This window comes from Pleurodeles waltl, chromosome 4_2 (genome assembly GCF_031143425.1).
Source record: "Pleurodeles waltl isolate 20211129_DDA chromosome 4_2, aPleWal1.hap1.20221129, whole genome shotgun sequence".
Taxonomy (NCBI): Eukaryota; Metazoa; Chordata; class Amphibia; order Caudata; family Salamandridae; genus Pleurodeles; species Pleurodeles waltl.
The window spans coordinates 477,860,917-477,888,719 of record NC_090443.1 but is presented as its reverse complement, the minus strand read 5'-3'; the positions used below and the strand labels follow the sequence as shown (position 1 = coordinate 477,888,719).

Here is a 27,803-nt window from a genome sequence, read left to right as displayed (position 1 = left end):
TGTTACATTTTGTGATGGTTAATAATTTACATTACTGGATTCTTTTAGATTGTATACAGTGATAATATATGTTTTAATTAACATTTCCAAAGTACCTTTTCTGTATTAGAATTAAAAGTATTGGCAGTACCTCTATTATGAATTTATGTTAAAGAGAAAGAATACACAAGAATGTTTGCAAGATGAATTCAGACGATGCTTATTTACTGAAGTCATCGCATAGATGACTCACCAAGACCTGACTGTGAACCAAATACTAAATGGACATACAAAGTAAAACTGTATCATAAACTTTACTAAATAAGTGCTTCTTTGATACAAATTTAATCACTCGTCAAAGTTGCCCTTGGGATGTCTATGCCACTTGTGATATGACCGTGTCTGCTTAGTTCATCCATTCTGGCATTTAGGGATATCCATTAGGTGTTTGGCAACGAGGAAGATGTCCTGACACTCCAGCCACCTCCAGAGATGTAAAGCCTTCTGGTACAAAACCCCAAACTACCTTGCCTTTCTGCAGTACCACATGGGGGTGGTGTTGTCCATGAGAACCTGCATCAGACTCCCTTTGATGAATGGCAGGAAGTCCTTTGTGCGAGAAGGATGGCCCTTTGTGCTAATAAGTTTATAAAGAGCTGGCTCTCCACTTGGGAGCAAAGCCCTCTGCTATTCAGCTCCCCCAGATAACCTCCCCTCCACTCTAAACCCAGCAGGGTTGAGTCTGTCCCCACTGTCAACTCTACCCTATAGCAGACCAGCTACCTCCACCATCTAATTTGTGATGGGTCAGCCACCACCACAGATCATTGGCTGTCTCTGCTGTGACCTGGATATTGTTGGAAAGATGCCCTTGATGGGCCATGTGCCACTTCGCATAGTTGACAAAAACGATGCACAAGGCTAAAAGGCTTAGAAATTGCAGAGCCACGCTCACTTGGATCCGGGATCGAGCACACAACATCGGGATCATAGTCCGAATGTCACTGCAGCAGAGGGGAAGTCTTGCATTCCACTGGGTTTAGGATCACCTCAATGATTGGAAGCCACTTTGGCAAAATAAAAAGGGACGGCAGTTAGTTTATGATAAACCTCAACGATGATAGGATCTTCTTCGTCATCCAGGAATCCAGTCTATGACTGATTGGGTGGAGCACACCTTCAGCAGCCATCCAGATAGGTCAATACAAGAACTCAAAACCTCTAAAGAGGTGGAGTATCCCCCAACCACCACTTTGGTAAGGCTGGAGGGGGAAATCAACACACTGGCACACCTTGAACCTCAATCTTCTTTAATTCTTTCCCTGAGGATTAGTTGGAAATAAATTAGGATTCAATGTAATGGTTGTGGCCTGTACAGTGAGACTCTGCAGATGCTGGGTTACACAAATCTGGTTCACTGAGAGAGTGGGAGGGTTTGAGGGATGAGGGGAGGGTGCATGGGAGGATGGAGGGACTTGGAGCATGGTCTACATTGTCTGGCCACCTGCCAGAACAGGTAGGCAATAGAGTATCTCTGAGGGCTTCATTAAATAGGAGCACAGGCTCAAACATTGCTAGCCCAGCTGCAAAATACCTGTCAGAACATTTGTTTAGTTGAAATGGAGGCCAGTTGTCATTTTAGTACTTCTGCTGCCCCTCGAGCCACCATTTCAAATGCAGCACTTTCCTCCATTGATGGACCACCTGGCGAGCCAAGTCCCGCCTCAGGGAGGTATCAAGCCCACTGATATTTTGTAAACTAAGGTATAAGACATCTTCAGTATAATGATGGGGGAACAAGCCACCCTGTACCATCATCATCATCAGTATCTTGAGGTGCACTCTACTTTGGTACAGGACCAGAGTCATAACCAGAAAGAAATGGTGCTTCTGCTTATATTTGAAACACAGTAGAGGCACTGGGTTAGAGTGAGGATGCATGACAGCTTTTTGAGTTTTTGTAACTTTGTAGCCGACGTCAGTCAAGTGTAATCAGGTGTCAGTTCGGGGACTTACACCCTCACAACCTCTCTTTGGAATCAAAGCGGCAGATGCCAAGTCCTGCTTCACTTTCTTATGCTTGTACTTGGACTTGCACATCAACTTATCTGAAGATTTTGAATGGGAAATGGAGCGATTACAACAACAGTTCAGTAACTAGGATCAGGCTCTTTACTTTGAACAGGAGCCTCCCATTCTCAAACAGCCTTTGGGTGCATTAGGGCACGTTTTTCACTCAACTTTGAGTCATATCCGGAGCCCAGACACCAAAGGCACATAACATGCGGGCCTGTCACAGTCACCTGTATCCGGAAGTGACAGCAAAGCTTGAAGCTGGCCATTTTCGGCTGGAACTTTGGTCCCAAGCAGATTATTGAAGATTCCTTTTATGAGTCGTCAGAAGAGTGACAAGGTGGAAGCAGAACTCCAGATCAGTTTTGGAAGGTGCAGAAAGTAAAAAAATACTAACATCAACGTGCAGAGACTACGCCTATATGCAGTTCTGCTTCATTACTTCCAGGGCGTTATGGAGTCAGCGGGGAGTAGCATGGCACCACCTATTGGTGCACAGAAGTGTTTCTATAAAATCCTCCTGATCCAGTCTTCCATTAGGGGATATTCTAAAGTGAGGACTCTGGGGTTACAAACATTCATCAGAATACCCTAATGTGAGCTAAGATGTTGCAGCATTTGAAAGAAATGCCTAGAAGAGGAGAGAAAACCAAGTGTTCAGAAACAAGGCCAATAACTTTGGTGTTGCCAGAATGAGTTGAAGAAATGGACTTCCACCGTCTGCTTGTCCAGAAGCATGTTGTGCACTTCCAACAGATGGAGTAAATTCCTGAACCAGTATGGATGAGGCTACTTCAGGTCTATGAGGATGAGGTGGCAAAGCTCACTCTTGAGCTAAGCAAATACTCTTCTGTGAGAGAGGAAGCAGTGAAAAATTGCAAGCAAAAGTCTTGGACCAGGAATCAAAAAAGCATAAGCCGCAAACCTGGATTCCAGTACTTACTGGCAAGCAAATGGCATTTTTTTAGTGTAATTGCAAAGATGTTGAGTCAGATGCCAGAAGCAGTCAGAGATCATACTCCCTAATTTTTTTAAGAGATCTCATTTGCAACTGACACTGGCTACAACTACTGAATTGTGGGAGGTGTTCCACTAATGGACACAGCATGCTAGACTAACCAATTTCAAAGTAACAGTGCTTCCACCAAAAGCACAGGAGCCTTCACCTCTCCTTCACGTACGTGAAACATGGATGTGGTATTGCCCAGCCTTATTAGTATTAGACAATTATACAAAATGGGGAGGACAAATTATGGCCTTTTATTAAAGCTCTGCATTCCAGACTATTGACTTCTAGCTTGCAAGCGTTGCAGATAAGCACTCCAATCATCTATGGAGGCATCAACTGTCATCACGCAGTGGAGCTCTTGGCGGAAAATGCAGACCTATTTCGCTCTCCATCATGATAGTGCATGCTTGGTCCTGGGCCTAACTTTAATGTGGCCCTCAAAGAACTCACAAACCTGGAGCCATTGAGCATCTAATTCATCATAGGGAGGACATATTCACAAACTGCAAAAAAAGGAATGAGACGACTGCATGAAGACATCATGCCCATCAGTGACTGGAAAATATGCACTGAACACATTGAATAGCTTTTGAACATGACTTACATGAGTCTGCAGCCTTTGAACCTCTTTTTTCATGATGAAGCTGTACGGATCAAGCATCCAGAAAGGCACCCAGGAAGTGGATGTATTCACAGTAGCTAAGATAAGTGATGTGTCCACACAGAGACAAACCCAGATTACAAAATATTTCAAATCGGGTAAGCAGGCGTAGGTAGATGAGCAGGCCCCTTTATTGGCCCTCCCTGTGCTCAGCCAATCATCAAAGCACAAGAACACCTAGTGCCCCTATCATCTGTAGAAACCTGCCACTGCGGCCAGACACTTTTTGATGATACTTGACATGGAAGTGAGGCCGAAGGGAAAGACTCTGAACTGGTAATAGCACAAGGTTACTTTTAAGATATTTGGAGTGACTGTGTATAGAGATGTGAAAATAAGCAAGCTGAAAATCCAGCATCATGTCATCATTACTGGAGCACTACAGTACGCCTTGTAAGGTGCCCATCTAGAAAGATTGCTTTCTCAGGTCATTTTTGAGCTGCCAAAAGTCCAGAGTGGGGAGATACTCTCCTGAGATCGTCACAAGAAGAATCGTTAGTAAAAACCTTTTTCTGCTGGAATTTGTGCCCAGGCTCCAAGGTCCCTTTCTTGACCAGGGACAGGATTTCTACTTGTAGTGCCCTCAGGTGCTGCTGCATTGTTACGTCTGAATGTGCCTCTAAAAGCTGAAATGTAATAACCACTTGTCGGATGGAATTGCCAGCTTTTGCGGGTAGAAAGCACAGATCTTGACAACCTGAAATGCAAATAGTGCCACCGGGTCAGGCCTGCCCGCATTTGTCAATCATCATGATTAATGAGGGCAAGGGAGTGAGCAACCTTCACGAAAGTAGCAGGAAGAGGTTCTCTTTCTAAATATGTCCATTTCCATTCCTCCCTGTGAGGTGGAACCATGCATGGAGAAGACATGTTTCAACACTTCCATAGGGCTTTCCTTATAAGAGTCCATTTATACTCCGGTGTATTGCCTGATACCATGTTTGTTTTATCCAACCTTGAAACTTGAGCTGGAAAGCAGACTTGTGACTGCAAAATATTTATGCATATTTTTACGGAGTTCCTGTGTGTTTCTTTAAAGTCATACAGAAAACAGCCTATTTTAGCACTTGAACGGTCTCTCCACCACTTAGTGAAAGGGAGACAAGCAACCAGGCTGTGAATTTAAATGACGCGGCATTGGTTCCCCTGTTGATGGTGCAACGGACACTCTCCTCTCACTTGCTGCGTGTGTGGTCTTTCTAAAAGCTCTCCTTCATTCTAGCTCTTCAGGTGTATCAGCGTCTTCTTGGTAGAGTAGTACATTTGATGAGGTCACGGTTGGGCAGGTGCCACCTATGCCAGCAGTGGTGGTTCTGACAACTGGAAAGGTGTAGGACATGCAGGGACTGTAAAAGTATGTAGGAACCTTCTATAATAGTATGCCATCATTTGATGTAGCTCTTGATTAGATCTACAGAAACTCTAAAGTGCTGGTGGATCTTTGTGGTGTGGTTCCTTATACTACTTACCACAGCGCCGTATTAAGGGTGGCCATATGACCAAAGTGTTAATTCTTCTTGATGGTAGTGGTTACTCCTTTACTATTTCCTGCAAATGCCACAATCATGATTTGTCACTATGGTTGTCACTGTCCTAATATTTTACATGTAGCTGTGTAGGGCTGGTGTCCAGACCAAAAGCATCTTCATTCAGTGATTCATCTTCTGTGTCCACAGATTTCTTGGAGAGTTTGGAGAAACCTTACTTGGAAACATATCCTCAGATAGCAGAATCGATGCAACTCCCTTTGATGAAATAATAGCAGCCTGTGTACATTCTTCAGGCAGTTTAATCAACAGTATCACTGATGATGGTTTTGTCAAAAGAGGCTGGTTTATTGATAAGTCTTTGACTGCAGTTGAAATATTTTCAACAAGGAAGGTGCTGTAAAGAGTGGATGAGAGGCAAATGGAGCATTATCTGTCTTTGACATTCACAGTTGCAGTATCAAAGGCGGCTTAAATGTCAACAGAGCACTTAAGGTGGTGATAACTGAAGAATTTGTTGTCTGAGTAGATGTCTACTGTTGGTGATTCTGAGGGATCTTTAAGCTCCAAAGGAACCTAAGGATACAATTTGGGTGCTCTTTCTAGCAGTTTGTGGAATTGCCTGCAGGCCTTCCAAGGAGGTTACCCACAGGTAGCACACAGTTACTCTAACAAGGCAGATTTCTAGGTGCTCTACCTTCTTGCAAAGAACATTTATGTAACTTCTTCAAATCACTAATGGTACTCTGGAGAGAATCATTGGCTGAGAAGGCAGGCTTATCTGCCCTTTTCTTTTAACACCATCTCAAGAGGCAACTTTCACTGTTGTTTATGACCTGATATGAAAGGTTCTGACACATTTTACAGTGTTTGGCTAGAGGCAATAAAAACAGACTTTGTAGGGACTGAGTCCAGTCTTTTTCCACAAGAGACATGGCAAGAATAAGGACTTTTGGGAGACTGAACTAATGTTAAAAGAAAACAAATACTCTTCCACTTGGCAAAACTCCAATGGCAATTATCTCCTGCGAGGTAATACCAAACGAGGTGGATTGTTCAGGGAAAGGAATAAGAAAAACCAGAATTCAGAGGAAAAATTGTAGAAACTCTGAGCAGAGTTCTGAGAGAGGTTTGGGGGGACTTCCTTACATGCAACATGCAGTAGATACAATAAAAGTATGAAATGTGTTGGCCTCTATGGGGAGTGGAGCTGTGACATCACTGGCTGAAGTCTTATTCAACGAGGTGACTATGCTGCAATAGTGAGGCTTATTTAGGTTTTTCCAATTGTTTTTTTTCTTTTCACTGCTGTTTATAACTATTATAGAGACTCCAAGCTCCCCGACTGTGAATGATGCAAAATTCAATGCTGGAGAAATGACTGATGATAGTGTATGGATAAACCATCATATGGAGGAACAGTCCTTATCTTAAGGAAAGGATCCTCGTTTGATCCCAGAATGCGAAAAACATGGGTACTACAAGAACCAGTAAAAATAAAATAATGGATTTGCAGAACAAGCATGCAAACCCTATGATGAAACCTTAATTACAGACTATGTGTAGCACTAATGGTCAGGGTCCTGCGGGCGACTGAGGTTAGTTATTTGATTTTTGGATAACAATAGACTGCATAACAGGACAATTAAAGTTTAGGATCTGACCAGCAACATGGCAGATGAGACCAGTAGCATGGCCAATGTGAAACATGGTGACCTAATTTATAAAAGAACTGGCTTAAGAGAACTGTCTTAACTCCACAGTACAAAACCAGACTTGCAATATGTTTTGAAACCACACAGTTTACGCTTCAATGGTACAGAAGGATAAGTTACTTACCTGTAAATCCTAGTTCTCTTCCAGGGGTATCCTCATCAAAGTCATAAACATTGAATATTCCTGCCCTCGTGCGGGGATCCCAGAGCATATATAAAAACACACATGTATAAGTATGGAAAAATAGATAAAAAATATAGCATTTTTTTTGTAGACAATTTTCATACCAGGACCATGTATACATGTGTATAACAGCAATGCAGACTACGTTGATAAAGAGGCTAAAATGCTTTATTTCTATGGAGTTTTCTTTTCTTTTTTTTTTAAAACACTCTCCTTTGTAATTCCAAGAAAAACAAATTCCAAAGCCCCATAGCTGGGCCCAGGAAAAGAAGCACTAGCAACATTTGTGAAAAAATAGAAAAAAACGACATTGAAAACAATAGAGCATTATTAGCTAATAGGCTGCATGCAGGTTCATACAGCAGAACCACAAAATTTGGCACCGTGCCTTTAAGACCCTGAGCACCTCCAGTATCCCACCATGCCTCAGGGGTGAAGGAGAGGTGACAGTTGGTTCACAGTTGGGTCAGTACTTTTTTATGGTGACAACGCATCCTACAGATTTAGGTAGATGGTCTGTGCTGCACTTCTAGGAGACTTGCGTCCGGGGAGGAGGGTTGCTTGTTTATGACTTTGATGAGGATACCCCTAAAAGAGAACTAGGATTAACAGGTAAGTAACTTATCCTTCTCTTCCAGGGGATCCTCATCAATAGTCATAAACATTGAATAGATTAGCAAGCCCCTCCCTTATCTCTGCGGACTGTCATATAGAAGTGCAGGAAAAAGAGACACAATATGCAAACAAATTTCTCAGAGACGCCTGCCCAACTTGAGCGTCCGCTCTGGCATCTGAGTCCAAAGAGTAGTGCCTAGTAAATGTATGTACAGATTTCCATGTAGCAGCCTTACAGATTTCAGAGATTGGAACATTATTAAGGAGGGCAGCAGTAGCCACTTTTCCTCTTGTCGAATGAGCCTTAGGCCTAGCCAATAACTGTTAGCCAATTGATATGCAGTAAATATACATGAAACTATCCATCTAGATATTGTTCGTTTTGAGGCTGCATCGTCTGCTCTCATATGTCCGTAATTTACAAACAGGTGGTGAGATCGTCTAATCAATTTGGTCTTATCCAGGTAGAATTTTAGCACTTTTTTCAAATCCAGGGAGTGCAATGCTTTCTCCGCTGGAGTACCCGGATTAGGGAAAAAAGTGGGTAGTGATATAGTCGGACTGATGTGAAAATCCAACACCACCTTCGGTAAGAATGATGGATGAGTTCTTAGAACTACTCTATTTTCATGGAAAACCGCGTACGGTTCCTTGGAGGACAAAGCCTGAATCTCACTGACCCTCCTTGCCGAAGTAATGGCTACAAGAAAAGCTGTCTTCCACGTAAGGTGTTGTAAAGAAGCTTTGTGGATAGGCTCAAAAGGAGGGCCCATGAGTCTAGATAATACTATGTTCAGTTCCCATGGAGGTGAGGGTTTTCGAATGGGTGGAAAAACCTTCTTCAAACCTTCTAAGAAATCCTTGACCACTGGCATAGTAAAAAAGGATTCCTGAGAAGGTGACTTACGATAGGCTGTAATGGCAGATAAATGTACCTTAATAGATGACACTTGCAGACCCGATTTCGCCAGATGGAGCAGGTAAGACAATATGACCTCCTCCTAAGCCAGAATAGGATTCTGACCCTGCTGACGACACCATATGTAGAATCTCGTCCACTTGAACGCGTAAGAGCGCCGCGTGGAAGGCCTTCTGGACTCCTTTAAGATGTTCATGCATTCCTGCAAGAGCCCTAGATGCCCATACTGCAGGAATTCAGGAGCCATGCCGTCAAGCTCGGGAGGGAAGGTTGGGGTGAAGAATCTTGCCTCCCAGCCTGCAAAGGAGATCCGGTCTGCACGGCAGCCTCTTGTGCGTGGTGTTGGATCTGTAGAGTTTGTTTATCACCGCAGGTATGAGGGGAATCGGTGGAAAGGCGTAGAGAAATATCCCTGACCAGTCGATCAACAGGGCATTTCCTCAAGACCCCGGACGGTAGAACCTGGACGCGAAGTCTGGGCATTTCTTGTTTACCTCGTCTGCGAACAGATCTAACTGAGGTTGACCCCATTGAACAAAGATGTCTTCGACAACGTTGTCGTGAAGAACCCAAACTGTGGGCGTCCTCGAGGGTTCTGCTTAGGAAGTCCGCCTCAACGTTTTGCTGCCCTGGGAGGTGAATTGCTGTAAGAGACATTCCCCTCGCTATGAGCCAATGCCAAATGGCCTGAGATTCCCGAGACAAGGGCCGAGATCTCGTCCATCCTTGCTTGTTCAGATAATACATTGTCGTCGTATTGTCCGTCTGCACCAGGAGAGACTTTCCCTGAATTGATGGAGCTAATGACTTGATAGCCAAATGGCCTGAGATTCCCGAGACAAGGGCCGAGATCTCGTCCATCCTTGCTTGTTCAGATAATACATTGTCGTCGTATTGTCCGTCTGCACCAGGAGAGACTTTCCCTGAATTGATGGAGCAAATGACTTGATAGCCAGATGAACCGCTCTGAGCTCCAGCAGGTTGATATGGTACGACCTCTCTTTGATGGACCACAAGCCCTGAGCTTGAAGGGAACCCAGATGAGCTCCCCAGCCCTGAAGCGACGCATCCGTTACCAGAGTGTCGGACGGAATTGGCTGATGAAAAGGAACTCCTACTGACAGGTGATGTCTGTGCATCCACCATCGTAATGATTGTCGCGCTCCTGCCGGAAGAAGCATTCTGTCTTCCCAGTGGCCTGCGTGTTGATTCCAGTTTTCCTCCAGCACCTCTTGAAAAGGCCTCATATGCAATCTGGCGTTCAGGACAATGAAAATGCAAGAGGCCATGGAGCCCAACAAAGATGTCACCTGACAGGCCGTAGACGCGGGGGAACCCAGAAGGTCTTGACACTTCCTCCTTATTGATAACAGTTGTTCCTCCGAAGGATACACTCTTTCGAGCTCTGTGTTCAGTATGGCTCCCAGGTATGGAGGGTTTGTGTTGGGATGAGGGTGGACTTCTGGAAGTTGACCTGCAGACCTAGAGATCAGAAAACACTCAGCACAATGCCCAGATGGTTCTTCGCCTGTTCCGGAGAGGAGGCTTTCAGTAGCCAGTCATCTAGGTATGGATAAATGAAGATTTTCTGCTTCCTTAAATGCGCCGCTACAGTTGCTACACACTTGGAGAATGCGCGAGGGGCAGATTTTAGGCCGAAAGGAAGCACCTTGAACTGATAGTGTTGGGAGGCTATCACAAATCGTAGGAATTTCTGATGCTTGGGAATGATCGGGATGTGAAAACACGCATCTTGCAGATCTATGGAACACATCCAGTCTCCTCGATGCAGTTGAGGGAAGATCTGGTGAAGAGCCAGCATCCTGAACTTTTGCTTCTTTATGTATTTGTTCAGCAGCCTCAAGTCTAGAATCGGTCTGAAAACTCCTTCCCGACCCTTCTTTGCTACTAGAAAATAGCGGGAGTACACCCCCTTTCCTCTTTGTGCGACTGGAACCTTTTCTATCGCCTTTTTTTGTAACATAGCATGAACCTCTTTGCGTAATAAGCTCATGTGAGCAGGTCTGGATTTGGTTGGTGGCAAGTGAGGAGGAGGTTGCCGGAAAAGAAGAGAGTATCCACTCTCTACAATGTTCAGCACCCATTTGTCTTTTGTGATGCCATGCCACTCGTGAATGAACGCTGTGATACTTCCCCCAACCGGATTGGTGTACGGTATTAGGGGAAGCAAATCCTCATTGTTTTGCAGGGGCATTGGGGGTAGACTGCTGAGGTCTGCTTGACCCTCGGTCTCTTGTGGCTTTGCGAGACTGGAAGAGGGGACGCCCTTGTTTCTGTTGTGGTCTCTGGGACCAATGAGGGGTTTGAACCCTCTGTTGGAACGGGTGCCTGTCGTAAGGCCTATACCTTCGCCTGAAGTCTTTCCTCCTCTCGAGGCCCCCTGCCCTCATGGTGTCAACCTCCCCCTTCATACGCGCCATCTCCTCATCTGTGTGGTTCCAAATAGCGAGTTTCCGTTAAACGGAAGATTCAAGATACGCTGCTGCGCTTCCTGCTTTAATCCTGTGAGTCTCAGCCAGGAAGATCTTCTCGCACAAACCCCATGCACGTAACCATGTGCTGCCAAGTCTGCTCCATCTGCTGCCGCACTGATGATCTGATTGGACACCAGACTTCCCTCCTGAAGGATCTCCTGAAAATCTTGCCTGTCCTCTATAGGCAGCTTTTCTGCAAACCTGCTCAGCGAGTCCCAGAGTGACCGATCATATCTGCCTAGGAGTGTGGAGGCGCTGGAGACCTTCATCGTTGACGCCGCCATAACACACATCTTCCTCCCCAGAGAGTCCAGGTGTCTACTCTCCTTGTCCAGTGGAACCGTAGAGGATGACGCCACTGAATGTGTCTTACGGGCTGTGGCCAATATGACTGAGTCTGGTGGTGGATCAGCCCTGAGAAACAAAGGATCTTGATCAGGGGTCTTGTATTTCTTTAAGATCCTAGCGGGAGCTGAACGGAGGTTTGCTGGTGTTAAAAAAGTCTCCATGGTTGGTTGGAGAAGACCAGGCACAAGTGGTAACAATTTCTTTGAAACCGCTCTGTGTTGCAGGGTTTCGAAGATTACAGACGAGGAGGTTTAAGGCTCTGGGACCTCACTATTCAGCTTTTGTGCTCCCCTGAGAAGCACCTCGTTAAAAGCTGTGATGTTGTCCACCGGGGAAACTCTAGCTGGTGGAGAATCTGTCAGAGTCGGGGAGTACCCTCTTACTGAAGACCCCGAGGATGTGGACCAAGAAGGAGACCTTCTGTGACGGTGCGATCTTGATCTTCTCTGGGAGAGAGACCTGCTCCTAGATCTGGTTGTAGTGCGCCGAGGTCTAGTGGTAGACTGGCGAGACGCAGAACGAGCCCGTTCTGTACACACGTTGGCGTCCTCGGGAGAGAAGCCGATGGTGAATACATTCGCGAGTACTGAGAGTCTGGAGAAGCAGGCGTTTTGTTAAGACTCTCCAACCACCTTGGCGATAGGTTTATGGGCGAGATGTGCCCAGACGATGCGGCTCTCAACTGCCTCGATGATCTACTCCTTATAGAGACCACTGGACTTGTTGGAGTGACGTTCTTGTCAGCCGGTGGTTGCGGACACTCTTCCCCTTGCGAGATAGGCAGCACCTGTTTCGACATCAAAAGGTGTACCGACGTCGAAGGAAGTACCATGGACGGTCTCGATGGCGACCAGTGGTCCCTTGAATGTGATCTGCTCGACGTCGTAGGCTTCGCCATCGAGTGATGGGCCGCTAACGACAGAAGTCTCTGCTCTCGCCGTGGAGGCGATCTCGGCGTTATCTTCTGTGCCGTCGAGGGATGTGAGGCATTCAACGGCGAATGCGCACAACGGTGCTGGCTCAACGTCGATCGGTGGGTTGCCGTCGACGGAGATCTGCCCTTATGGTGGCTATGCACCTTCGACGTCATATCCATCGACGTCGGTCGGGTCGCCGTTGACGGCGATCTGTGACGATGCGACTGTGGCCGCGATGACGTCGACGGGGAACAGACAGGCACCTTCTTACCAGCTGACGTCGATCTAGCTTGTCTCTCCTGAGAATGGCTTGTTGACTGCCTGGGAAGTGAAGAGGACGAAGTTTTTTGTCTCTCATGAAGACCATGAAGCCTGATTTTCTCTCTGTCTTTCAGAGGCCTTTTTGACATGTTCTTGGAGTGCCAGCATATGTCAAGGCAGTGGTTCTGAGGCAAACACACAATAGAGAGAGAGTGTGGATCAGACTGGGCCTTCTTCTTCCCACAGGAAGGGAACTTCACAAAAAGAGAAGGCATTTTCCAGTCAGGAAAAAATCCCCTCACTCAGACAAAGGTGAAAAACGTCGAGTGAAGGTAGAAAAACACTGTTTTTGAATATTTTTCTGTGAAAAAAACCAGAAAAATTTAGAGCTCAATGCTCCAGGATCCTCTCAGAAGAAGCCGGAAAAAAGAACTGACCTAACTATGAACCAACTGTCACCTCTCCTTCACCCCTGAGGCATGGTGGGATACTGGAGGTGCTCAGGGTCTTAAAGGCACGGTGCCAAATTTTGTGGTTCTGCTGTATGAACCTGCATGCAGCCTATTAGCTAATAATTCCCTATTGTTTTCAATGTAGTTTTTTCTCTTTTTTCACAAATGTTGCTAGTGCTTCTTTTCCTGGGCCCAGCTATGGGCTTTGGAATTGTTTTTCTTGTAATTATAAAGGAGAGTGTTTTAAAAAAAAAAAAACTCCATAGAAATAAAGCATTTTAGCCTGTTTATCAACGTAGTATGCATTGCTGTTATACACATGTATACATGGTTCTGGTATGAAAATTGTCTACTAAAAAATGCTGTATTTTTCATACTTATACATGTGTATTTTTATATATGCTCCGGTATCCCCACACGAGGGCGGGAATATTCAATGTTTATGACTATTGATGAGGATCCTCTGGAAGAGAAGTAAACCTGCCACGCATCAATGGTGACTAATGTTATAGATACCTAATTGTGAACCTATGTTGAGCTTGTAATAAAAATATCTTGCAACCAGTGCTGCATTTGAGCCGGTGGTTTTGCGTGTGGGGCACCAGCACTTATTTTTGAGGGCCAGCACTTAGTTTTCTACACCAGGCATTTACAGCAAGCAAAATACACTAATGTGAAAGACAGAGGAAGAGAAAAATGAAAAAGCGTCACAAAAACAGAAAGCTGCAAGAGTGAGATGAAGGGGCATGGGGTGGTTGTAAATGGATTAAAGAGCTTGGGGCACTGGCACGTCTTTATTTACAAATTAAGCACTGCTTGCAGTTAGCAATTTAGCCAAATATACACAAAAAACAACCTCTCTAATTTTCAAATTAATAGATACATTCAGAACCAGAATGATGTTATGTCAGAGATATAAAGCATTACACCCTCAAGTGCATTATTCCTGCATCTTGATTTCTGGCAGCCTTAAATTTCACATTCATGGCCAGCAACCTCACACTTAAAAACAGTTACCTTGGTCGCTACAGCAGCCTTTGTACTTAACAATGTTCTCGTGGTACAGCATTCTCAAGATCTCGATCTCTCGCTTCCAGCTGGCCAGAAGCTGTTGGCTGCAGCCTGACTTTAAGGACTTTACAGCAACCATCTCCCCAGTTCCATCGTTGGTCGGGTCATAGCAGTATAGGCTGACTTTCCCAAAATGGCCCTGAAAGGGTAGAAGATGAGAGGAGCTTTGATTCATGAGACAACAACTTTGTCATCATGGCCACAAAGAGAAAAGGTTACTTACTGTAATCCTGGATCTGCATTGTAGAAATCCTCACTCACCTCATAAATGTCGAGTAAATACTCCAGGGACCTGGAAAAGTTATGAGTGATATTTATACATATTCACACAAAAAAAAAAATCAAAGGTTACAGGGACGTTCTAGTTAGGTTGACATTTTACCTATACAAAACCATAGAAATGCAGCAGTTATAGTTATACTTATGTTACCCAAAGTTAATTTGCAGCACAAGTTATAGTATCTTCATATAAGTATAACTATAAGTATAATTAAAACTGCTGAATTTCTATGGTTTTGTATGGGTAAAACGTCAACCTAACAAAGTCCCTGTAACCTTTGGTTTCTTCAGTAAATTTCCATCTTTTTTAACCCACAAGTTAATATCTATGTCAGGTTGCGGCTAGCCAATCAGGGACTTGCTTTTCCCCTGGATTCGAGGGGGATCCGTGGAGGACTCACGGATTCCCCCTTCCCCCCAAAAAAGTGCTATTTATTGCACATGAGGGGTCCCTAAGGGATCCTCCCATGTGTCCTCTGGGGGCAGAATACCTGTATCCTGAACCCTCATATGTTTTTACACTGTTTTTCCCACCACCAGGCAATGCAAGAAACAAAACGGAGGCCACAATTTTTCTGTCAGGTTGCGTCGAGCCAATCGGGGCCTTGCTATTCCTCCACATTGTGGAGGATCCGCGGAGGATCCTCATCCCTATATATAAAAATGTGGTTTTCTTTCAAAAACTGGGAAACTACTGAATGGATTTACACCAAATCACAAAAATTGTGCTTTCTGGACCAAGAGCTAGCTTTCTGCCAAATTTGGTGTAAATCCGTCCAGCGGTTCTGGGTGTACTTGTGTTAAAAATCCCTATGGAAATGAACATGGGGAACACGCATTTTGGCCCCCCTCCTCCCCCCCTTTTCTCAGCCCCCGCTTGATGGATCACCCCGAATCTTTAAGGTTACAGGGACGTTATAGTTAGGTTCAGAACTTACATGCACAAAACCATAGAAATTAATCTGTTAAAGTTACCTGAAAAAACTATAAATTGTGCCCTTAGGTAACTATAACTCATGACCCGGCCATGCACAGTTTACTTATCAATAATTTTATTGCAAATGTTGATAATATCAATGATGCCATAGAAGATGTCATGAATGATGTATTAAGTGGGGTAATTAGCTGTGCATGGTGAGGGTACGGGTTATAGTTACTTGACATAACTAACTATAACAGTTGAATTCCCCCAGGGCTGACGTATATGTATGTCTTGGGGTGCCTACCCCTGGACATAGATGTTTCCCTGCCCGCACTGGTGCGGCAGGGCAACTCCTGTTTGGTCTCGCTTGCCAGGAGCAATTTCAAATGTCCTGCCAAACAAAAGCACACAAAGTCCACTCACAGTGGGCGGAAGCTTGAAAAATGCTCCCACCTGCTGTGAGCGGATTTTAGATATGTTTCCCTGCCACAGTGATTCAGCAAAATATTACTCCTGCCTGCAGGGAGTAGCATGTTTTAGCTGCTCCCTGCAGGTGGGAGGAAAGTTGGCTCCTGCAATGCGGGCAGCCGGCTGGGGAGGGGGGGGGGAGGTTTCAGGGGCTTTACTGCTCCCCTGCGGCCCCAAACGATGGTTTGGTGGATGCCCTGGGTGGGCACCAGGGCACCCACATATTGTTGGCTGAGCCCTGGAAGATGTGGTCCCTTGGGCCGAAATTAATGCAGTGAAGGGAGCTGTGTGGCCCCCTTCCCGGTAATACAGTTCTGGGCCCCAGGGGATGGGGTCCCTGAGGCCAGCATTGGCCTGGGGAGGGGGCTACATGCTCTCCCTCCCCCAAAGAATGTGCTGGATATGGGGTTCATGGGACTGAAATCAGCCCGGTGAAGGGCATTGCATTTCCCCTAACCTTAGTTTTACTTAGTGGCCCTGGGGAATTGGGTCCCCAGGGCCTATATCAAGGCTTGGCGAGGGAGGCCATGTGGCCCACCTCCTCTTTAGTTTTCACAGTGGCCCTGAGGGATGGGGTCCACAGGGCCTAAGGAAGCTTGGGGAGGGAGGGCTATGTGGCACCCTCTCCTTTAAAATATATATATGTCCTGGAGGATGGGGACCACAGGGCCATAATAGATTCAGGGACGGGTGCCACCCCCCCCCCAATAAAAAAAAAAGCCATGGGATTCCCAGGGCCATGCTTTGTGGCCAATCCCCCAACATATACAGCCAAAGGCTGTGTGCTGCTGACTGTCTTTGGGCCTATGGCCAGGCCCTGCAGCCAATCGAACGCATGCAGCCAACCACACAGAGCAGTGGGGGGTTGACAAAAAGGCCTGGCCTCTGGCCAACCCCCCACTGCGATGTGTGGTAGGCTGCATGCGTTTGATTGGCTGCAGGGCCTGGCCACAGGCGAAGCCCTTTGGTCAATCCCCTATGGACAACCCGATTGACCATGCTCAACCGAACACTGTGGCCAGGTCCTGCAGCCAAACTCCCCATACCCCATGCACAGCCGTAGACAGTGTGCGGCAGAGGGTTGCATTAACATATGTTAATTAAATATTACTTGACGTTAAAAAAAAAATCCACAAATTCACTGAAAAAAACAAAGGTTATAGTAGCGTTATATTTAGGTGAAATGTTCAGTTATAAAGTCTAAAAACTCTTTTTTCTTTCCATTTTTGTAGCTTTGGGAACAACTTTCTCATATATTAGTTGGCGCAAAATTTGATACCAATTGCCCACCCCTATTTGATTGTTGACATACAGAGCCTGCAAGAATAAAGTGATTCATTTGAATATAGGAAATAATTTAAAAATCTGGGATGTCTGGATTACTCTCCTTGAGTTGCTCCCAAGTCTTGGTTTTATCAACCAGTAAAAAAGTAATTAAACCTAGAGAACCCCAGATTTACCCATTCTCTAAAATGGTTAGGGTCCAACTGCAGACCCAGCGCCTCGTAATCTTGTAGAAAAATCTAGTGGTAAAAACTAGGAAAATTATATTTCTATTGGAGCTCGACAGCCCTGGACCATACCATACATTTTATACTTGGTGCACTTCGGAAGCCTCCGAATCTTGAGAAAGTGAGAGAGCTGAGCGTTATTCTCCAAAAATTATAATTCTGAGATAAATGTTATCATACTGTTTAAGAGATAGGGCCGGTCTTTTGACCAATCTAAGTAGGCCGCTCTATAGTATTTCTTAAAGTGAGGTAATGCCGGCCACCTTCCTCTATGGGTAACGTGAGCGTTGAAGTCTAAAAACTACTGAAATTCACTAGTTATATTTAGCAATAGCTCAAGTAACTATAACTCGTGCCCTATGGTAGCTATAACCCGTGCCCTTACCATGCACTGCTAATTGCCCTCCATATTACATCACTCATGACATCATATTTGACACCATTGATAAAATCACTGTGCATGGTTGGGGGGGGGGGGTGAATTATAGTTACTTGAGATACCCAACTATAACTGGCGAATTTCAGTGATTTTTAGAGTTTAAAACTCAACATTTCAGCTAACTATAACATGACTAACATTTGTTTCCTTAATGAATTTGTGTGTGTATATATATTTTCTTTAGGAGGCTGTTTTGATTAATAAAGTAGTGCTAGTTAAACTTCTAGAACATTGACATTTGCTTAAAGGGATATCCTTGCTCGTCTATTCCACTCTTTTTTTTAACTATAATTGAGGATCCTACGATGCAGAAGAAATTGTTACTAACTTTAATTCTGGTTCTGCATCGCAGAAATCCTCACTTAAGTCATAAACAACCCTCTTTCCTCCCCGAATGTCAATGTTTATTTATCCAAGGTCTATTTTCCGCGTAGTGTTGAACCGTTCAAAGCAAATAAGGCTATGAGGTAAACTGACAATACAAGGCATGCTGGGACCTGAGAGCTGCTAACTTTTGAAAGGGGCAGTATGCCCGTATGATGCAGCGAGGGACCAGGGTTCCTGGTGCTGGGTGTGGTCAAGACACAGAAGACAAGCTTACCTTCGGTATGCCAGTATTGCGCCAGACATCAAGTAGGTCCAGGGTGGGATGGAGGACAGGGAGGAGGAGTGAGGGTTAAAATAACTATACCTTGTTTCCTAAGGTAACTATAGCTTGCGCCCTCGCCATGCACAGTTATCTCATCAATTTTACTGCAAATATTACAGTGACATTATCAATGGTGTTATAAAAGATCTCACGAGTGCTGTCAGATCTGGGGTAATTAGCAGCGCATGAACAGGACACGAGTTATAGTCAGTCTGCATGGTAGTTTCTTGATTATTAATGGCAGCTGGATGAGTTCTGCGAACCACCATAGCCTTGGCCACTCAGGAACAATGAGAATTAATGTCGAGTTGGAGTGATTTCAGCTTTGTGAGTACTACCAGAATCAGGTGTAATTGTGGAAAAACATACACAAATGTGTTTGCCAGTTCATGAAAAGGACATAGCCCAGTCTAACTGTCTCTGAAACTTTGAAGTGAAGTTTGGTAGCAAAAACGTCTATTTGTGGGAAACTTTATTCTTGGAAAATATTTTGAACAACGTTGTTGCTTAGCTCCCATGTGTGATTTTAGTTGTAATATCTGCTGAACCATTCTGGAGACCTGGTCGGTGTAATGCCAGAATGGATAACTGTCTTTCAAGAAGCCAATGCCATACTGCTTGAGCTTCTAGAGATGGAATCCTGGATCTGGTTTCACACTGTTTTGTTTAATAATACAGTGAGGTTATATTGTGTGTTTCAATCACAACTTGTCTGTGCTTGCGGACAGATGAAAATCTTTCAATGCTAGATACACAGATTTTAGTTTTAGCACATTTCTATGACAGAGCTGCCATCTCATTGACTAAAATCCTTGTATTGATAAGTCTTGTAGATGGACTCCCCAACCTGTCAGATACTCATCCACCACCACTATCTGAGAAGGAAGGTTCTGGTGGAAAGGTGTCACTGTTACAAGATTATTTTTCTGACACCATCACTGAGAGACTCTTTGGCTTGGACAGCGAGAATCAGCTTGTCTTCCCCGCTGTCCTTGTATTGGTTCCAGTAATCTTCCTTGAATTGCTCATGTAGAGGCATGCATTTGGAACTACAAAAAAACAGTCGTCATTGATCTTAGATAGAAGAAAACTGTCCTGCCGTAGGAGACAGTGTGAAAAAGTTGATGACATTTCTTCATAACAGAAAACACTCTCTCCTCTCTTTTTGTATTTAAGGTTGCTCCTAGGTAACGATGAATCTAAAATGGTGTTGGCATTTGACGTTGATGGTTGACCTGCAGCCAAAACTGGGAGGTAACTAAATGAGGAAGTCATAATCTTGATGTAATATCGCTGGTGAGTTTGACTTTACAAGCCAATCGTCGAGATAAGAGTGAACATATACCATCTATTCATGTAGAAAATCTGCTACTACCACCATGCATTTGAAATACATTCTCAGTGCTCATTTCAGAAGAAAAAGTAAGAACTTTGTAGTGGTAGTGCATTTTTCTATGATAAACCTCAAGAAATGTATGTGTTTCTCGATTATTGGGATATGAAAATAGGCATCTTCAAATCCACCGAACACACCCAAACTCCTTTTATCAATTGTGGATACATTTGATGTAAAACCTACAATCTAAATTTCAGATCTTTATGCACTGGTTTCCTTAAATTAAATCTAGAATCAGATGATATTCTCTTCTGAGGCTTTTTTTTTTGTCAAACTCAAAAGTACACTCCACTTTGTGATGGAGGATCAGATTATATGGCTTGTTTTTGTAGGAGGCATAAAATCTCCCCTCTTAATGTGTGCATCAGTTATTTCGGTGCACTTACTGGTGAAAATATGGTGGGAGGAGATTTGATTTGGATAGCATATCTGTATTTTATAATTCGTAGAGCCCATCATTTTGATGTTATTGACATCCATAAAATGTGTTAGGTGTTTTGATACATTCCCTCCCAACAGACTGGTGAGTAAAGTAGAGGAAGCAATGACCTCATTGTTAAAACTGGGTTCTTCATTTGCCAGAAGATGAAGAATGTTTCTGTTGTAGGTATTGCGGGCTTCATCATCTAAAGGGACATCTTTGAAAAGGTGTTGGGAATTTTGGTTCTTGCCCCTGATTGTGCTACCTGAAGGTCCACTGAGGGGGAGGGGTTGAACCGCTGGATGTTCCTGGTATCGAAAGTCACCATGTTGGTATTTGGATCTATAATATATCCTATGTGCTTTCAGACCCACTGCCTTTAGAGTTTGTTCCTTTTTTCATTCGATCTATTGTCTCATTAGTATGAGGAGCAAAATCCACAGATCCAGAAAAAGGAAGATTTAAAATCTTCAGTTTGCCATCTGGTTTAATAGATGCAAGTCTCCACCATGTCAGTTGTCATAGAGAGTTCGAGAGATACAGTGGAACTATTGAGTGGCAGCCTAATGCACAGAATCAATAGCTGCACTGATGACTTGGTTCAACAGTAGCTGTCCTTCTTGAATTACTTCTAAAAAGTACTGTCTGCGTTTCCTCTGCACGTTTTCTGAAAAAGAGGATGATGTCTCCCAACCATTCCAACAAGATGGTATGTATTCACTACAAACAAGGTGGTATTAGCTAGCTGTTTTGAGGAAGATCGCAAAAGAATCACACACTTTGCAGTCAGCAGTGTCAATTCTTGTGGTCTGGAGGTACCAAGGTTTTTGGTGCAGGAGCAGGTTCCTTTCTCACAGCTCATACGATCACAGAGTCAGGCTTAGGCTTTTGTCATAAGAAAAAAAGGTCTTAGTTTGATTGCTCGTACTTTTTAAAAGAAATCTCTGGGGTGCAATTTCATGGTAGCTGGTGAAAGGATTTTTTCATCTACCCATTCTGTGAACCCTAGTAGCAGGGGATAGAGCTGGTCTAAGAGTAGCTCTGGGTTGCCAGCTTCCCATAATGACAGAATTTGTGGTATGCTGAACCTCTAGCTGGATGCTGTTTGTTAGCCCCCTGATCAAGACATCATGAAATGTGGTGGTCAGCCTCTGGCAAGGTCTGTAGTGGTGCATTTGGTGTAGAAGTGAGAGTGTACTTGGAATATGAACCTGTACACATTTGAGATGAATGAGAATCCATATGAGATGGAGACCTAATCGGTGTTCTGGTCTTTTAGGTGTTTGGGGAATATGGCAAAGTGAAACAACTGACATAGGGTTTTGAGGTAGAGACATGGATGTGTTCCTTTATACCATGACTGGATTTGGTGGAAGGTCCAAAGGAAGTAGAAGTATCTGAAGAGCATCCAAAGCTGTAATGATCATTCTGGTAATATGCTGCGGGATAAAGGAAATGCAGTAATCAAAAAAGACATCTGCATGGACAGAGATCTTGAAACAGGAGTTTTAAAGACATGTCTCAGAGCCGACTTTGCTGAAGGGGTAGATATCAATGTTGAGCTAGACTGTCTCATATTGCACATAAACACGAGTTGCTCAGTTGTAGCCTGTCAGCAGCAATCGGCTAGATTTTGAACGCTTCATCAGTGGTGTCCTTACTAATGTCTATGACAAGGTTACCTGTGATGAAGGTCTCGACGTTGAAGGTATTGTGGTTGAAGGTCTCGATGTTGAGCAGTTTAGTGCAGAGATTTGCCTCAATGTTGTCTGGTGACCTTGTGATCGTTAAGAGTGTCTACAGTGGTGTCAGTGGTTTTTGTCTCACTTTCTCACAGGATCTTCTTTGTGTGGAATCCTTTCTGGGAAAATGCAAGGGTATGGTAGAGGGACCCTCCTCTATGCCTTGCAGTTTTTGCTGTTGGCTTTAAGATGTTCTAACTGCCTTATCTGTTTTTTAGTGCCTCTTCTGGAAAAAATTGCAGCTGGGCACCCTGAGACGGTAGGTGGTAAACAAACCAAACACATTGAATGTGGAACTCTGGCAGCCTTCTTCTACCACTGGAAGGGCACCTCATAAGCAGTGAGGGGATTGGAAAAAAGAGACACTTCATAAAACTCGATGTAAAAACATGTGAAGGGGCGCTGAAAATATAGAATGAAATGACAAATTATTAACTGGGAGGAATTAAACCTCCTAAAATAAGGAGAAAAATTGCCTGAAAGTGTTCTAGGATCCACTCAGCAGAAACCAGAAAAGAAACACAGGCTCTGAGGTAAACTGCCAAAACAAGGCATGCTGAGAGATGAAAGTGCTGACTTCTTAAATGGGTAACATGCCTGTTTTAAGGGAAACATCCTTCACAATATGGCAGTTACCACACAATGCCTTTACCAGGCAATCTTTACCACACATTGTCTGTACCACATTGCCTTTATTTATATTAGGGATTAGGGTCAGGGTTTAAGGGTGGTTAAGGGTATAGGGTTGTAAGGGCCGGTTTTGGGATGGGTAAGGGTATAGGGTGGTAAGGTTTTTGTTTTTTTAAAGGGTTTAGGGATAGGTAAGGGTATAGGGTGCTAAGGGCGATTTTAAGGTGTGGGGTGGGAGTGTTTGGTGGTTGATATGGGAATAGGGTTGCAAAGTAAAAAAATAAAAATAAATTATGGGTGTTTGGAGTATAAAGATAAAGGATAGCTGGAGGAGTACTGCATTTGTGAACAGAGGAAGAGGGACTTCGGTGTGGCCATGCACTGTGTCCGATGCCTCCTGACAGCAGTTTGTCGTGCTTGGTGTGTATATGTGTATATATATATATATATATATATATATATATATATATATATATATATATATATGTCAAAAGGCATATTGAGTACTGCCTATTGTATCTCAGGATTGAACCCTGGCGTTCGCAACCATGCATTCTTTCTGATGACTACACTTGTGTTAATACTCCTTGCTGCGGTTTCTGCTGTATCTAGGGCGTATCTAATTTGGGTGATGGATAGCCTGGCCCTCTGTAACTATCCGATGTGCTCTTTTTTGGTGTTCCGGTGGAAGGTATTGTAAGAACTCCTCCATCTCATTCCAATGAGCTGTATCATATCTGGCTAAAAGATCCTGAGAGTTGGCAATTCTTCAGTGATTAGCAGCTTGAGTTGCCACTCTTTTTCCTGCTGCATCAAACATGGGGCTTTCTTTATCTGGGGGAGCAGCGTCCCCAGTGGCCTGCCTATTTGCCCTTTTTCTTGCCGGACTAACAACAATAGTCAGCTGGCAATTGTTGTGTGATAAAGAGTGGATTTGAAAGTGCAGCTTTGAATTTTTTGTCCACCCTTGGTGTAATAACCCTAGCCTTCACTGGCTCCTTAAAACTGTCATCTGCATGTTTACACATGCCTGTGAGCATTGGTAGGCATTGATACTCCTTGTGCGTAGAGGATAGTGTGTTAAATAAAAAGTCATCCTCTATGGAATCTTTACGCAACTGCACATTGTGATATACAGCTGCCCTAGCAATGACCCGATTATAGGCAGTGGTGTCTTCAGGTGGAGATGGCCTAGTGTGGTTTAAATCTGAATCACTGGATGGAATAGGGTCTGGGTCATACAAATCCCATGGGTCTACATTGTAATGAGTGTGTCACTCAACTGATCCCCATGCGAAGAAACAGGGGACTGTGGAGGAAATTGTGTAGGTGGAGATGGTGGTGGTGAAGTATCAGGTGGTGGAGAAGCAGGAAGCAGAGGAGAATGTGGTGGTGAAGGCTGATGTACTGCCTTTGGCTTCCCTTTGTGCTTGAATACTTTTGCAGGTGGATGCCCAGCTTCTAAAGTCTCTTGGAAAGTTAATTTCCTTTTAGTTGTAGAAGGAGGTGAAGCAATAATCCTTCCTGTATCTTTATGGATTTGGATTTTGCACTGCTTAGCATCCATCATTTCAAGTATGGACCTTATTTCTGAAGACTCCTCTCTAGTTGGAGCATATTTCCTTCCCACAGGTTTTAGCTCCGAATGTTTGGAGACAATGTTTTAATTGGGCTGGGAATGTCAGCTCCGAAATGCATGGTAGTTTTTTGGGCTCTGAAATGGATGATTTTTGTTTCAGCTCCAAGTTGGTAGATGGGTGTATCGGTTCTGAGGTGGAAGTTTCCACTCTTCGACTCGATCCCTAAACAGGTGCGGAACGCTGTTCGGTCAATGCCGAATGCACTTTGATCTTTTTCCATGCCGAACCCGAGGGTTGGTCATTAGAATGTGTTTTTCGGGTCCGACCATGGCCGGCAAGCAGTGGTGGACCCAAGACCAGTGCTGATGACTTTTTAGATGTTTTTTGGTGATGGGAAGGGGCTGATGTACTCACGTACTGTGCCGCTGAAATCAATTGGCTGTCCTCATCGGAGTCTCAGTTGGAATCAGAATCTGCGATGGAAACTGCAGTCTGAGCTTGTTCCTCTCCGAAAATGTCATGTGCTTGTTCAGAAGACTTGGATGCCATCTCTAACCAATGCACTCTTCGATCCCGCAGAGTTATCTTGGAATGGAAGGATCGACAGGCTTCACAGCTTTCCTCCTTGTGATTGTGAGAGAGGCAGAGGTTGCACACAGAGTGTTGGTTGACAGATGGGAACTTGGTGTGAAACCGAGGGCAATAGTAAAATGGAGTCCGATCCATCAGCCTGACATCATTCGAGGACCATGAGTCGAAGTAGGCCCGAGAAGGGTGAGGTCGCCCGAAAGGGCATTTAATCGACCCCTACCATACAATCAGATTGAATATCAGTGAGAAAAGACGATCGAAAACAATACCAACGTTTAGAGTAAGAAGACAGAAGTTCAGATAGTACCAAACTGAGATCTACCGGAGCGAGAAGAAACACGTCCGAACCAGACGACGGAAAGAAAAGCTAACAAAGGACTTGATGCCCATGCGCACTAAAACAGAGGAGGAGTCACTCGATCTCGTGGCTCGAAAAAGCTTCTTCGAAGAAAAACAACTTGTAACACCTCGAGCCCAACACTAGATGGTGGACTTATGCAAAGCATGTGTATCTGCAGCTATATATATATATATATATATATATATATATATATATATATATATATATATATATATATATATGGAAAATTTCACTAACCCAGTGTACATCTGTTCGTGGCATGAGACGCTGCAGATTCACATGCTGTGCATTATCCTGCCATCTAGTGTTGGGCTCGGAGTGTTACAAGTTGTTTTTCTTTGAAGAAGTCTTTTCAAGTCACGGGACCGAGGTACTCCTCCCTTTCGCCTCCATTGCGCATGGGCATCGACTCCATCTTAGATTGTTTTCCCCGCAGAGGGTGAGGTAGGAGTTGTGAATATACTAGATGTGCCCGTGCAATGGAGTAGGTATGTATGTACATAATGTGTATTAAAATAATATTTATTTACATATTTACAATTTTCATTCAACTACTAATGGCTACAGGCTCCCGGGGAGGTGGGAGGGCGCATGTGAATCTGCAGCATCTCATGCCATGAACAGATGTACACTGGGTAAGTGACATTTTCCGTTCAGTGGCATGTTTAGCTGCGCATAGACTAATAAGCAGTAACTCCCCAAAAAGCGGTGGCTTAGCCTGTAGGAGTTGAAGCTGTCTGAAATAATGTTCTTAATACAGCCTGTCCTTCTGTGGCTTGTTGTGTTGCTAACACATCTACACAGTAATGCTTAGTGAATGTATGAGGAGTAGACCAGGTGGCTGCCTTACAAATTTCTGTCATAGGTATATTCCCCAGAAAAGCCATTGTGGCGCCTTTTTTCCTAGTGGAATGCGCTCTTGGTGTAATAGGTAGATCTCTTTTTGCTTTAATATAGCAAGTTTGAATACATTTAACTATTCATCTGGCAATGCCTTGTTTGGATATAGGACTACGGGCATGAGGTTTTTGGAAGGCTACGAACAATTGTTTTGTTTTACAAAATTGTTTTGTTCCGTCAATGTAATACATTAGTGCTCTCTTTATGTCTAATGTATGTAAGGCTCTTTCAGCACTGAGTCTGGTTGTGGAAAGAAGACTGGGAGTTCCACTGTTTGGTTTAGGTGGAATGGCGATATGACCTTTGGTAGGAATTTAGGATTTGTACGGAGAACCACTTTATGTTTATGTATTTGTATAAAGGGTTCTTGTATAGTGAATGCTTGTATCTCACTTACTCTTCTAAGTGATGTGATAGCTATTAGAAAGGCTACTTTCTAAGTTAAGTATTGCATTTCACAAGAGTGCATGGGTTCGAATGGTGGTCCCATGAGTCGTGTTAATACAATATTGAGGTTCCACGAAGGTACTGGTGGTGTTCTTTGGGGTATGATTCTTTTTAGTCCCTCCATAAATGCTTTGATGACTGGGATTCTAAAAAGCGATGTTGGATGTGTAATCTGCAGATAGGCAGATATTGCAGTGAGATGTATTTTAATTGAAGAGAATGCTAGCTTAGACTTTTGTAAGTGTAATAAGTAGCTTACAATGTCTTTTGCGGGAGCATGTAGTGGTTGAATCTGATTAGTGTGGCAGTAGTAAACAAATCTTTTCCATTTGTTTGCGTAACAATGTCTTGTAGTAGGTTTTCTAGCTTGTTTAATGACCTCCATACATTCCTGTGTAAGGTTTAAGTGTCCAAATTCTAGAACTTCAGGAGCCAGATTGCTAGATTGAGCGATGCTGGATTTGGGTGTCTGATTTGTTGTTTGTGTTGAGTTAACAGATCTGGCCTGTTTGGTAATTTGATAAGTCCAGCAGTGTTGTGTACCACGGTTGGCGAGCCCAGGTTGGTGCTATGAGTATTAATTTGAGTCTGTTTTGACTTCGTTTGTTTACCAGATAAGGAATGAGTGGGAGAGGGGGAAAAGCGTAAGCAAATATCCCTGACCGACTGATCCATAACGCATTGCCCTTGGATTGAGGGTGTGTGTACCTGGACACGAAGTTTTGGCATTTTGCGTTTTCTTTAGTTGTGAATCGGTCTATTTTTGGTGTTCCCCAGCGTAGGAAGTGATCCTGTAGGATCTGGGGATGAATTTCCCATTCATGTGTTTGCTGGTGATCTCGACTGAGATTGTCGGCTAACTGGTTTTGAATGCCTGGGATGTATTGTGCTATTAGGCGAATGTGATTGTGAAATGCCCAATGCCAAACTGTTTGTGCTAAGAGACACAGTTGTGACGAGTGTGTCCCTCCTTGTTTGTTGAGATAATACATTGTTGTCATGTTGTCGGTTTTGACAAGAATGTGTTTGTGGGCTATTAGTGGTTGAAATGCTTTTAATGCTAGAAACACTGCTAGCAGTTCCAAATGATTTATGTGGAGTTGTTTTTGTTGATTGTCCCATTGACCCTGTATGCTGTGCTTGTTGAGGTGTGCTCCCCACCCCATCATGGAAGCATCTGTTGTTATCACATCTTGAGGCACTGGGTCTTTGACTGGCCGCCCTTGGTTTAAATTTATAGGGTTCCACCATTGAAGCGAGAAGTGTGTCTGGCAGTCTATC

At 44.0% G+C, this 27,803-nt stretch overlaps 1 protein-coding gene across 2 annotated transcripts in view; it reads right to left on the bottom strand.

The window, feature by feature from the left end:
* The window catches only part of TYK2 (tyrosine kinase 2), a 579,821-nt gene that overhangs the window by 59,309 nt on the left and 492,709 nt on the right, over positions 1-27,803 (bottom strand). For both annotated transcript variants that reach the window (XM_069231824.1, XM_069231825.1), the window contains exon 19: positions 14,133-14,325. In XM_069231824.1, coding sequence (XP_069087925.1) covers positions 14,133-14,325 — 193 coding nt within the window. The remainder of the gene's footprint in view (positions 1-14,132; positions 14,326-27,803) is intronic.